Source organism: Austrofundulus limnaeus, unplaced genomic scaffold, assembly GCF_001266775.1.
Source record: "Austrofundulus limnaeus strain Quisiro unplaced genomic scaffold, Austrofundulus_limnaeus-1.0 Scaffold15, whole genome shotgun sequence".
Classification (NCBI taxonomy): Eukaryota; Metazoa; Chordata; class Actinopteri; order Cyprinodontiformes; family Rivulidae; genus Austrofundulus; species Austrofundulus limnaeus.
Genome location: NW_013952417.1, coordinates 284569 through 297589, shown reverse-complemented (window position 1 = coordinate 297589; position 13021 = coordinate 284569). Strand labels below are relative to the sequence as shown.

The window sequence follows — 13021 nt, the reverse complement described above, 5'->3', positions numbered from 1 at the left end:
ATACAGTACAAGAATTTTTTTCTTCTGCTGCCTTTCATTTTGTTTTATTTGTATTGTTTTATTGTGTGAAATGTTTTGTTTGTTTTTAATTAAATTAATAAAAGGGTAATAATTGTTTGAGCGGAAGGTGGAAAGAGAAAGTAATTGTGACTCAACTTAGAATTGGGCATTCTGGGCTTCATAGTTCTCTCTTTAGGAATAAGAAAACATGAGAATGGGGCTTGCAATTATTGCAATCAGATGGAAACAGTGGAGCATGTCTTGTTAAAATGTGATAAATACTCAGAGGAACGTCAGAAAAAAAGAAAAAATTAGGACTGTCTCTGATTAATTTTTTAGTAAATAAATCAAACTATGACAGAAACCACTAGCTTAGGTTTCTAAATAATACTGGGTTAATTAATCGTATTTAGACTATGTGTATGTAAGTGTGTGTATGCCGGTGCATGCTCATACATTCATACATGTATTTATGTGAATTTACACGACACTCATCATTGAAGTGTGTTAAATTCCCTCTGAGATCTGATGACCACACTCCAGTCCAATAGGTGGCGTTAAATACACCTTGTTGGTTGCCAGCCGCCAATAAAATTTAAACGAAGAAGAAGAACGTCACGTTCACGCTCGTCCATTCAGAGCTGTTAAAAGCCGATAGTCCCGCCTCTTTTACAATCTGATTGGACGAACATTTAACGCACCGTCATTTGAATCTTACGGCTGCTGAAGCATCAACTCTGTTAGGAGGATTTAAACACCTCGGGAACAGCGTTCTTCACAGGTATTTTATAATCGCTCTTTAAGTTTAGATAAACAGTTAATGTTACGTTTTAACCCTGGTTTCATCCGGCCGATGGACACACACACACACACACACCCTCATTTAACTGTGAAAGCTGTGTTGTCGAAGGCGTGATGCTCTGCTGTTACATATTTTCATCATCAGGCGTTTTTGATACGGTTAGTTTAGCCATGTCAAATAAAGGTTATCCAAAGGTATCTAAATGATATTCATTGCTCCTTCTGGAAGTTGTTTTGGCAGCAGTGTGTGATCTGCACGAGTGGACAACCTGGTACAGCAATAAATAATATCTGAACAAGTGTAGAGATTTGCAGTTTTCAGATGTTATTATTGATAAGTAGTTTTTAAATTAGTGTTCCAAAACTGAAAAACAAGGGCTTAGACACCAAAAGTTCTCACTGTTTTGATGTATCAGTCCAATGAAGGGGAAAATACATTATTATATAAGCAATAGGACTAAAATTGATAAAAAGATGAGGTGGAAACTCATCAGGGAGGCTGTCATCCTGGTCTGTAGTAATACTTTGGGAGCTGCAGGTTTTGACAAGTACTGGTTGTGTTCTGCGTGTGAATAATCTGTTTTTTTAACAATAGGTGTTAATTAGGTGTCAACGATAGCCATGTGATGTGAGTATCAGTCATATGGAGGCAGTGCTTAAAAGCCTGAATTTTGCCTGAAACTCTCAGACTGAAGAAGTCTCTTGGAGGAGAGACGAAACGTTTCATTAGAGAAGAACCCGTCCAGAYGACCTARACAATTTTTTTRRTTTTMMWTTTTTTTACCTGGATTACTGAGATGCATCAGGACAATAATCAGATTTCTTTATAATATTTCTGGATGATGGGTTAGAGCAGGGGTCTGCAACCTTTACAGCCAAAGAGCCCCTCGGCAAAAAGAGTCTGGAGCCATTAAATGTGCCACTACTATGCTGTGATCCAAAACTGAAGGCTGTAATTAAAACACAAAGTGCATCAGCATAGTATCAGCTTCAAGGTTTGCACACTTATGCAACCAATTTCTTAAGTCTTTTTTTAACATCTTCCCCCACATCTACAGTGTCACAGTAAATGTGTAAAACATTTACAGTTTTGTGGTTTTGGTTTGCTTTTAATGTCACAAAAAACTAGTATTCTGCAGAGTTTTTAAATCCATAGTATTTCCTTATATCTGTACACTGTAAGGTTCATAACGTGCTACAAATTTGGACTATTTTCAGCAAGTCTGTAAACGTCAGCTAAAGAGGTCATCATCAGTTTCAGCTTTTATTTGGATGTGTTGTGTTTGACATGTTTAACACAGTAAAGAACTGAAGGGTTTGTGTTGCTGTCTTTAAGCTTTCCACAGCGAGGCAGTGGCTGCAGTCCTCCTCCTCTCGTGCCGAGCTGACCCGTGCAGCAGAGACTATGCGTCGCACCGGTCCTGCCAGCCGCAGGAAGGCAAGAACTCCTGTTCGTCGCCCTCCTGTGCCGTCCCCACCGTTATCCGGTTCAAAGCCAGGTTGGTGTGAGCGGAACTAAAGGCTCATTTTGTCAAACGTTTTGGGCGTGTGTAGCGTGTCGCAGCCGTGAAAAATGGGACAAATACACATCAAACACACGTTTTCCAAAGTGAAAAGGAGAATATGAAGGTTTAGTGACGCTTCAAAGGAGAGTCGTGATGACAGCCTGATTCTGCTTTTCTAGGAAAGTCTCCTGTGTCTCCCAGGAAAAAACGATTCAGACCAGGAACCAGAGCCTTAATGGAGATCCGTAAGTACCAGAAGAGTACTGATCTTCTGATCAGGAAGGCACCCTTCGCTCGCCTGGTGAGTCAGACAAACAACTCAACCAGTTGTATAAATGTTGAGCTAAACGTTGGTGTGATAGTAGCTGAGCATAATACCCAACACGTACTTCAAACACAATATCTTTACTTAAAAGATTAACAGTTGGCTAGAGCCCTGTTTGTCTGCTAACAAATGATCTTATTATCCACTGGATGGGTTTTTATGAATGTATCAGAAAGTAATCATCGGGTGTCAAATCTGTTGTTGACTTTTTAAAATTGTCAGTTTTATCCACATGTTGAAGTTTAATATGTAACATGACTTAATTTATGTACAGGGTTCCTGCAGATCCTTAAAAAGTCTCTTAAAAGGCATTAAATTAATCAATCCAAAATAAGGCCTTAATTAACCTTAAAATGTCTTAAATTAATCTTTTAGAAGTCTTAAAAATGTTAAACATTGGAAATAGGATGACTGTAATTCATCTCAAATATTAAAATAATTGGTAACATTTATTTTTTTTAAATATTCACATGCTGACATTCCCTTTTGACATCACTTCCTGTTATTTCACGTGCAAATATCTCAACAACTGTCCATCTGTGCAATGGGAAATTTGTTTTCTAATATGTTAATATTGTCTTTGCAAAAATGCATTAACTTTTCTTACAAATTTTGATGTCACGGGCACTTTAGGTTTCATCTACAGCAAATTGGGGTTAAGACCCCACTGTGGGTCCTAAAACTCTAAAATTTGTTCGTTAAACTGACTGCTACAAATGTTTTTGCTATATTTGACGAAAAAGCAGTTGGATATGGATAAAAAAATTTGATCTGTTAGCAAAATATCTGAATACTTTAACCGAAAATACTTTGATTCACGAGTTGCTGCTACAGCTTTTATTTTTTTGTCATTTGTGTTTATTATGAAAGTGGTCTTAAATTTAATGTCATTTGGCATTAAAAAGTCTTAAATTTAGCTTTCTTTAAACTGTAGGAACCCTGTATGTAACTGCAGCGTTTTGCTCAGTAGTTCAGTTTGATGCAAAACAAACTGTGGTTAGTTGTTGCTAAAACAGCTACTGTATATTCTTGCTCTCTGTTTTATCACACATACATATTCAAGAAATGTTAATATTGAAAGGTTTCCTTTCTCAAACAACTCATTTCACCAGCCGCCATTTATACCAGAGTGTTTGAGATTAGCCTGGTCCTTGCCTTCCTACGCAGTTCCACTCAATTCTAGTTTCCTTCACTGCTCTGTCTGAGATTTCACCCATAGACAAGGATTTCTTCAGGAGCATTTCATTCGGGCCAATCAGAGAACAGAACGTCGAGTTTCTGCGCAGTGTCTGCTAGTTAGTTTAGCATACGGCAGTGGAGGAAGTGAATAAAGCCAGTCTGTGTTGATAAGGCTTCCAAATTAAATCAAATTTCTCTGACAAAGCAGCAGCTCTCATTTACAGCCGTCTTGTTCGGCTCGTTACTTCTCTCCTCTCGGTAGGGATGTTTACTGTACAGAGCACGCAATTTCCAGTTAGCTTCTTAGCTTAGCCTCCTTCACAGTGGAGTTGTCACACATATGTCGCGGCAAACCGAGCCAATTAATTTAAACTTCAGCAGAGGCCACGCCTCCAGCAAGAATCCCTTCTCTATAGCCGAGAGTCCAGACCCTCGTATGAAGCAAATTGAAGGACAAGGGTCTGGTTTACCAGGCTAGAATAAGATTATCTTAAGTTGAGAAATGAAGTTTTAACTATTTTCATCAAATCTTCAAAATATGTCACACTCACTGTGATTCCTGCATCATGGTTTAACTCAGTAGCCATTTTTGTGTTTTCTAACGTCAGCTGGTTGTCATCTTAAATTTGGATGCTTTCAAAGGCTAATCGGTTGTAGACATGCATAAAGTGACTATTTCCTGAAAAAATTTGTTTTGGTTGTTTTTAATATTTTGCGAACAGACAGACGCAGACACAGGAAAAATCATGGCCCTCCTGCTTTTGGTAGAGGGTGTTTAAGAAAACAGAGTAACAAGCGAATCTGCTAAATACCAGAAATGTCTGAGTGGATGATGAAAGCTTACAGAGGACAGAAAATACATTTATTTATTTATTATTGCACCCATTATCTTTACCCGCTTCTTTCTTTCTGGATCATGGCTGTCACTGTGCGAGGGGCGGGGCACACCCAGGACCGGTCTCAAGCCCATCACAGGGCCACATATAGAGACAAACAACTATTCACACACTCACAGAGTTACCAATCAGCCTAAAAAGCAGGTTTTGGACTGTGGGAGGAAGCACAAGTAAATTTATTTTCAAAGATGAGGAATTTAATCAACCTATTTTGTTTTTTTGTTTGTTTGTTTGTTTGTTTGTTTTTTTGTTTTTCCCTCTTTCACCTTTTCTTGTTAATAACGGCTGCTCCTCTTGGCTCAGGTTCGTGAGGTGTGCCAGTCTTTTTCCATGAAAGGATACCGATGGCAGGTTTATGCTCTGATGGCCCTGCAGGAGGTAAGCAGCTACATTCTTCAAGAGCAAAATTATCTTTATTGTTAGGATTATTTATTTAATCCTTTCAGGCATACACTCTGTTCCTACCAACCACGGTTATCTTTCTGCCACTGGATAAATACTCAGAAATGTCTGGAATTCACCTTTAACATTTTGGACATTTTAATCTAAACTGGCTGTTTGTATTTAGGGCTCATTCTGACTGCCGAAATTAATACCTTTCAATTTAGTTTCATCAGACCACAGGACGTCTTTATAGTTAAGGGGTCGTTGTCCCTGTGTGCGTTTGTTCCCTTTAATGAAGATTTTTTAGTTGATAGGCCTTAAGTGAATTTGTCAGTAAATAGACAACAACTGTGGCTAAAGATCTTTGTTCTTTCTCATGTGCGTTGTGTTTGTGTGCCTCTCCCCGTGCTCCCAGGCTGCAGAGGCATTTCTCGTCTTGTTATTCTCAGACGCCAACCTTTGTGCCATCCATGCCAAGAGGGTCACCTTATTTCCTCGTGACATTCAGCTGGCCAGGAGACTCCGTGGGGTGGATAACCTGTAAAATCCACATGACAACGGGGAGAATGCCAGCAACAGAAAGAACATTCAGTCACCCAGTACCTCTGTTCCAAGCACTATACTATAAATAATATACTATACCACTGTGTGTGGTTCAAACATTTAGACATGTTTTAATTGTTTTCTTAAAGTGAGAGACATTTGTGGTTCTGGTTGCTTTTATTACTGATACACTTTTATCTGCTAATTTAATTTTGACATGTACATAATGCTTTTAAGTGAAGTATGCTTGTTTTTTTTAATAAAATGTTTTTTTTGTACAATACACTTTTTTATGAAGCAAGTTTATTTTTTTATGTTGTGACTTTGCTGATGTTGTAATTATTTCAAATGAACATTTAAAATAAATTGCAAATATCAGTAGACTTATTGCATTTGGACCTACCACTTCAAACATTTCCACTTCACTGATTAAAATCCATTTTTTAATGAAAGAGCATAAAGATGCAGGTCACAATCAAAACACATAAATCAAATGAGAAAGCTAAGGAAAACAAGGAAAGAATAAAAGTGGCAACAATGTTTGAATTTGTCAGGTGCCATCACTTTGGTTTGGTGAAGAAAATACTATTTAAAAAATCTAAAAGCTGTTCTCAGTCAAAATGAGAACCTCTTGTCATTTTCAGAGTTGTAAAGTAACTAAATACAAATACTTTGTTACTGTACTTAAGTAGAATTTTTGGGTATCTGTACTTTACTTGAGTAATTTATTTTCAGCCTACTTTTTTACTTCTACTCCTTACATTTTCACACAATTATCTGTACTTTCTTATATTTTTTTAAAAAAGGCAAAAAGAAAGTTGTTACTTTTGTTTCATTTTTGCTTGTTTTCATTGCAGCTTATTGTAATAAATAAATACTATCCATATAATATGTGCCTCCTAGATGGAGTTAATTTAATTGTGGTTGAATGAGAAGTATAAATGTGTAAAATTCTGGTTCCGTATTAGTTTGTACACAAACGAGTCATGTCACACTCCAGCAGGATATAATCATTAAAATAAAAGGTATTTGTATTTCATGAATTATAATATTACATTTGGCCGCAGCCCTCAGATTTTCATTTTGGGGAAAAGGTTTGTGCGGCTTTGATATATGTATATAAACTGAAACAGCTGGACTAGTATATCCTTAATTTAACATAAATTAATTATTTTAATACAATAAAGTCATTTCTGCATTTTTTTGGGGAGGTCACCTCCTCATAAATGTCATTACAGAAAATCTAACTGCTCGTTTTAAATCAGTACTTAAACTTTTAATACTTAAGTACAAAAAATTTCAGATACTTTGACTTTTACTCAAGTAATATTCCTAAAGGAGACTTTAACTTTAACCAAAGTATTTTTGTGTAAAATACTTGTACTTTTACTCAAGTATCATTTTGTGGTATTTATACAGCACTGGTCATTTTTGTAAAATGAGAAGAGAAGAACATAAACTCACCAGTAACCTGTGGGGGAAAAAGCTGAGCCCTTCTTTGACTTCACTGTTTAACTGCAACCTGTAGGTGGCAGTAATGAACCCTTCACAGAAACTGAACAGTAAAATCGAGGAAGAAGAAATGGTAAACAAACGTTTACCAATGCGCATGCGCAGCTGCGTTCGGACAGGACCGCTCAGTTCAGTTCCTGGTGGGAAAAACTAGACGACATTTAACCGCTCAGGCTTTGTCCTCTTCTGTTTAGATGGGATTTTGACGTCTTTGAAGTGAGGATGTAACCAGAGACTTCTACAGTCTGCTACTTTGAGACAGAAGCGAAATGTTTTCAACCAACATGGAAACAAAAAGAGTGGAGATCCCCTCCAGCGTACTGGATGATCTGTGCAGGTAAGCATAGCACACACAGTTTTGTTGTTTGGGCAAAACATAGACGTTATTATGTTTAATTTAATCGTATTTTGTCCAACTTTTAACTTAAAATCAAAGCTAGCTAATACTATATGTTATGGCGCAGAATGCTATGTAGTTTCTAGTTCTCATAAATGTAATAAACCCTGTTTATAAGCAAAAGCATCATTTACATGAAGCTGATGTTAGAGCTTTATGTTGAGAGCTTTGTTTGAAGTAAGATTTTAAATAATATTCTGAATTTGACAGGGAGCCAATGGAGAGAAGCTAAAACTGGAGAAATATGATCTCTCCTTCCATCTCATTAAAACTCTAGCAGCAGCATTTTGGATCAACTGAAGGATTTCTACAGAATTTATTTGGATGCCCAGATAATAAAGAATTACAGTAATCCAGCCTAGACGTGATAAATGCATTAATCAGTTTTTCTGCATCCGTTTTGGACAAGATGTTTCTAATTTTAATAATACTACGCAGGTGGAGGAAGGCAGTCCTGGTAACATTTTTAATGTGGGGGTTATAAGACAAAAATAACACCAAGGTGCTTTACATTAGAACTGGAGGCCAGATTAATGCCATCCAGAGGAAGTGAAAGGCTTTAAATCTTATTACTAAAATGTTCAGGTCCAAAAACCACAACCTCTTTCTTATCCGAGTTTAGAAGCAGGGAATTGTGTCATACATTTTTTATGTCTTTAAGACATGCTTGTAGTTTAAGTAACTGGTTGGATTCATCGGGTTTCATAACTAAATAAACACACAACAGATTCCACCATATTGCTGCTTATCACCCTTGCAGCTTGAATAGGATTTAAAAGAGAACAGAGCAGCCTGGTGCTGCTGATTGGATATATTGATTGACTGTTCATATAATCCTCATCTATAAAAGCAGATGTTTTGACAAAACACAAAGGAGGGAAGAACTCATCTGTAGGGTGGAACGATATTAGAAAATGTTGTGATGGCAATAATATTGGTAAATATTGCAATGACGATATCAGGTGTGATATGTCTTTTTTCCTTCTTACCTTTCGAATCTGTACGTCCTATTCCATGTGAACAAGGTCATTTGTGTCTGCTGTGAGCTTTTGCTGCCGTGAGATTCTGTCCTACTGTCTAAATATTGTATTAGCATGGAAAATACAAACTTTTAAACTCTTGAAATAAAGGTCCTTCTCCAAAAATTAGCATATTGTGATAAAGTTCATTATTTTCTGTAATGTACTGATAAACATTAAACTTTCATATATTTTAGGTTCATTGCACACCAACTGAAGTAGTTCAAGCCTTTTATTGTTTTAATATTGATGATTTTGGCAAAAAAGTAAAGAAAAAAGTGATTTCCATCCATGGATGGATGGAAATCACTTTTGTTAACTTGAGGTTCGATTGAATAAAAAGCCTGGTGCATGTACAGTAAACGCTCGTCATAATCGGATTAATTAATTCTGTGCCCATGTAAACAATACATTAGGATTTTTAAAATCTGAATACATTTAAATCCGATCAAAAAATGTTGCAAATGAAAACATAGCAGGCATTGGCCCAATGACTATATGAGGCTGTAGATCAGATAGTTTTCACTCATGGTGCTGAATTTATCTTTGAATTATATTAAAATTAAACATGAAATACAAGCAATTACATTAGACATTTAAATTAGTTTTGAGTACACATTATTTGCACACCATATATAATATGATAATTTAATAATATATGAACAATTTATGAAATGTTCCATAAGTCTTTGCTCCCTGAGCGAATGTCAAACTTTCACCAAGTGCACGGGTTAAAAAACTTGCTGCTAGCATAATCATTAAAAATAATGTCTTTACTTAAAAACGTATTTGTTTTTCATGTATCAAATTACTGCATTAGGCCCACAGCACTCAGATAGATTTTCATTTTGGCCCTCTCGGGGTAAAAAGTTTGGGCACCCCTACATTAAAAAAAAAAAAAATCAAATAGTGTAAGAATACTGCCATACTGCTAAACGGACCGTAATCTAATACAAGTACCATAAAGCAGCTTCTGACTTCTCTTGTTGGTGTGTTTCTGTGTTTCTTCAGCCGGTTCATCCTTCACATCCCCAGTGAGGAGCGGGACAATGCTATCAGAGTGTGCTTCCAGATTGAGCTGGCCCATTGGTTCTACCTGGACTTCTGCATGCAGAACACTCCAGGAGCACCTCACTGCGGGATCAGAGACTTTGCCAAAGCTGATATCCTTACACGTGGCTTATGATAACATTGTTTTAAAGCAATCAGAACGTTAATGTATTGTGATTTATCTGTGCGGAAAATGTATATTTAGCAGTTAGCACTAGAAGCCAAATGGGGCTGGTGCTCATGCTAAATCGTGCTTGTAGACCTAGATTTCCTTGACAGCTGCTAACTTTTCCATCATTGTCCTTTTTTGTTGCCTCACGGAGAAGATGTGCAGAAAGTTCTCGAGCAGTGGAAGGAGTACAAGATGGGTGTACCAACGTATGGTGCAATTATTCTAGACGAGTCACTGGAGAATGTGAGTTTGTGTTGTGTTCAGTTCACGTCTAAAGAAAATTTGCTGTAATTTTTGTTTTATATGCCCAGCTGAGGATAATCAGGCTTTTGTCAATGTTCTTTAGCCAAGTAGGTTTATTGGGCCTCATGCAAGAACATGTTCGTATTCTTATCCTAAATTTCTCTTACTTTTGTTCGTACGAAGGGTTCGTACGAACATGTCACGTCAGATTCAACAAAATCTTCTATCCTCAGGAAAAGTGCGTAAATGAGCTGCGTAAATTACACCTGTTCTATCCAGCTGCTCGTGCACGCGAGAGGAGATTAGCATAATTACCACCCCAAAAACACCATATAAGGCTATGTTTCCTGCCTCAGATACAAGGAAGTGTCCATTCATGAAAATGACAGCGAAAATTAAAAAGAAAAACTTTACGAGTTCAGAGATTGAAGTCCGTCTGTCAGAGATCCAGAAAAGAAAATCTGTCATTTTTAGCAGGTCAGCTGTGGAATAAAAAGAGCTGCTAAAAGTATAAACAACTGTGTTAAATCATTTTCATTTATTCAGAAGCCATGGCGCTGCGCACCGAACCCCCCCCCCACAACACACACACGGTCTCAAGCGGTCTCAGTTGCGGTTCTGAAATATTTTAAAATAACATTTTAAAACGTTTTCAAAATATGTCTGGCACTTTGGAGAAAATCCAGGACTCACTGGAGGGATTATGTATCCCCTCTGGCCTGGGAACGTCTTGAGTCCCCCAGGACGAGCTGGAAGGTGTCACTGGGGAGAGTGGGGTCTCTCTGCTGCTGCTCCCACGACCCAATCATGGATAAGCCAGCCGGACGTAGAATTTATATTGTTAGTCCAAATTATTACATTTAAAATTATAACTCTAATTCAAGCAGAATAGCCTATTGTCAACATAATTATGGAGTGTGATTTATTTTCAACTCAAAATATCTTCAAACTAACGAAATATAAAGTTATTAGGGAGGAAAACCCGTCTGGATAACAGCAGACTGACTGCTCGTAAAATATACGACAGGTCTGGACCACTCGTGAATTTTGTTCGTATCTGAAAAAAATCTTAAGAATACGAAAACATTGGTGAATGCCACAAATTCTCCTAAATCACTCGTACGCACAATTTAAGAACAAATCTGTGCGTACGAACGGTTCTTGCATGAGGCCCAATGATGGTAAATGTTCGGGCTTGGTTTTTAGGTTATGTTTCAGTGAATTTAATTGCTATATTTTGATGCTGCTACTTGGAGACCTTAATATTTTTTTGAGATTGTAATTGTTCTGAAACATTTGAGAATCATTGGGTTAGACTGTAAATAATGAACGATGGTAGCTAGGGAAGTTTGTGTTTGTGCTTTAATTAGAACAACTTTTTTTTAGGTATTACTTGTTCAGGGCTACCTTGCAAAATCTGGCTGGGGCTTTCCAAAAGGGAAAGTGAACGAAGATGAAGCTCCCCATGACTGCGCAGTTCGTGAAGTGAGTAAAATGCCATTTGATATGACCAGCTATATTCTGTATATGGACTGGTGTATTAAGTTCAAGGTCCAACTTGATGAATGTTGTTCAGGTTTTGGAGGAAACAGGCTTTGATATCAAGAATCGCATTTGTAAGGACATGTACATCGAACAGAAGATCACTGACCAGTTGGTGCGGCTCTATATCATACCAGGAGTGTCCAAGGATACAAAGTTTAACCCGAAAACAAGAAAAGAGATCAGAGTAAGAACAGATTTTAATACTTTGGATTTTTTTTATTTCAGTATCTAAGAGGCATGTTTCATAATAATGTATTTTTTTTAGAATATTGAATGGTTTCCTGTTGAGAAGCTGCCCTGTCACCGAAATGACATGACCCCAAAGTCTAAACTTGGACTTGCCCCGAACAGGTTTTTCATGGCCATTCCATTCATGAGGTATGTGCATAAAGAAGTAACATCTACGAATCGTTTCTTTAGTACAGCAAATCCATCTGTATGTTTTAAGGAGACTAAGAAGTGGAGATAAAAATTAAAAACTTCCACAAGTGACTACTGTTGTTTAAAACCACTGAAGTGTTGGGCAGTGTTGGGCGGTATTGATCATTTTCATACAGCGGTATTACCGGGGCGGGGGAGAGACCATCTGTGGTATGTTGAGTCAGTGATATGTAACGGAGAAATGGCTGCTTATGAGCATTTACATGCATGTAACTGGATGTTGTAGAACCAGAGAAAGGTGTGGAAAAAGACTTAGCAGCTCTAATGTGTTGTCAGTTTTCATAGCAGTCTTGTGGAAATTTGGCGCATCACCTTACGTAACAAATACTGTCAGAATTTTTAAATACTGTCACCATATTATTTATTTATTTATTTATTTAACTTTTATTTTATTTATTTTATTTAAAGAGAACAACAAAAAGACACACATGAGGTAGGGCTGCGCGGTATATGCAGTAGACGGTAGAAACGGTATGAAGGTGGCCTACGGTAGAAATTTACGCTGTACCGTCATATCGTCATTACGTCATTACGTCATCGCACCTGTGTCAACAAGGCTGCGAGTTCAGAGACAACTGAGCAGGAGAAGTTCGAAATATAATGAAGAAATTCTAGCATTTTAAAACACGTATAGAGAGAATAAATCCTCAAAATATCCCCCTCTCGCTGTAGAAAAGTTATGTCGTGTAGCAGGATCATAATCACTTCCTCTCCTCTCCTCTCCTCTCCTCTCCTCTCCTCTCCTCTCGCTGCACATCGCGCAGAGCGCTTTAACAACTGTAGTTTTTCCACACCTAATTGTTGGAGAAAAAACTTGTTCTTTTAAGTATTATTACTCACAGAGGTGATTAAAAAAAAGACGTGGACATTCGTTCAGCCATAAATCCATTTTGCTAATGTAAAGTCGGCTTCTGCTCTGATGATGAAGATGATGATGAGCGCGCAGCAGAGCAGCAGCTGATAGCAGGCAGAAGCTCATTGGGCCTCATGCAAGAACATGTTCGTATTC

At 37.5% G+C, this 13021-nt stretch overlaps 2 protein-coding genes across 4 annotated transcripts in view; both read left to right on the top strand.

The window, feature by feature from the left end:
- The first annotated feature begins 686 nt into the window (after positions 1 to 686).
- Positions 687 to 5916, top strand: cenpa (histone H3-like centromeric protein A). Of its 2 annotated transcripts, none has more exons than XM_014002801.1 (5): positions 687 to 781; positions 2138 to 2300; positions 2486 to 2607; positions 5010 to 5084; positions 5506 to 5916. In XM_014002801.1, the coding sequence occupies exons 2-5, from the start codon at positions 2207 to 2209 to the stop codon at positions 5632 to 5634; spliced, it is 420 nt and encodes a 139-aa protein (XP_013858255.1). In that variant the 5' UTR covers positions 687 to 781; positions 2138 to 2206; the 3' UTR covers positions 5635 to 5916. The 2 variants fall into 2 exon arrangements, with proteins under 2 accessions (XP_013858255.1, XP_013858254.1); XM_014002800.1 differs by lacking the exon at positions 687 to 781 and adding an exon at positions 901 to 960.
- A 1330-nt stretch (positions 5917 to 7246) lies between these two features.
- The window catches only part of dcp2 (decapping mRNA 2), a 20293-nt gene continuing 14518 nt past the window's right edge, over positions 7247 to 13021 (top strand). For both annotated transcript variants that reach the window (XM_014002790.1, XM_014002789.1), the window contains exons 1-6: positions 7247 to 7482; positions 9573 to 9724; positions 9899 to 10026; positions 11413 to 11511; positions 11603 to 11755; positions 11837 to 11949. In XM_014002790.1, the coding sequence (XP_013858244.1) occupies positions 7415 to 7482; positions 9573 to 9724; positions 9899 to 10026; positions 11413 to 11511; positions 11603 to 11755; positions 11837 to 11949 (713 nt within the window). In that variant the 5' untranslated portion in view covers positions 7247 to 7414. The remainder of the gene's footprint in view (positions 7483 to 9572; positions 9725 to 9898; positions 10027 to 11412; positions 11512 to 11602; positions 11756 to 11836; positions 11950 to 13021) is intronic.

Excerpts from the sequence above, each read along its gene's own strand:
- cenpa (XM_014002800.1), top strand. The coding sequence starts at position 916 with ATGCTCTGCTGTTACATATTTTCATCATCAGGCGTTTTTGATACG. Across the intron at positions 961-2,137 it reads CATCAGGCGTTTTTGATACG|CTTTCCACAGCGAGGCAGTG; the intron begins GTTAGTTTAGCC and ends GCTGTCTTTAAG. Across the intron at positions 2,301-2,485 it reads GTTATCCGGTTCAAAGCCAG|GAAAGTCTCCTGTGTCTCCC; the intron begins GTTGGTGTGAGC and ends CTGCTTTTCTAG.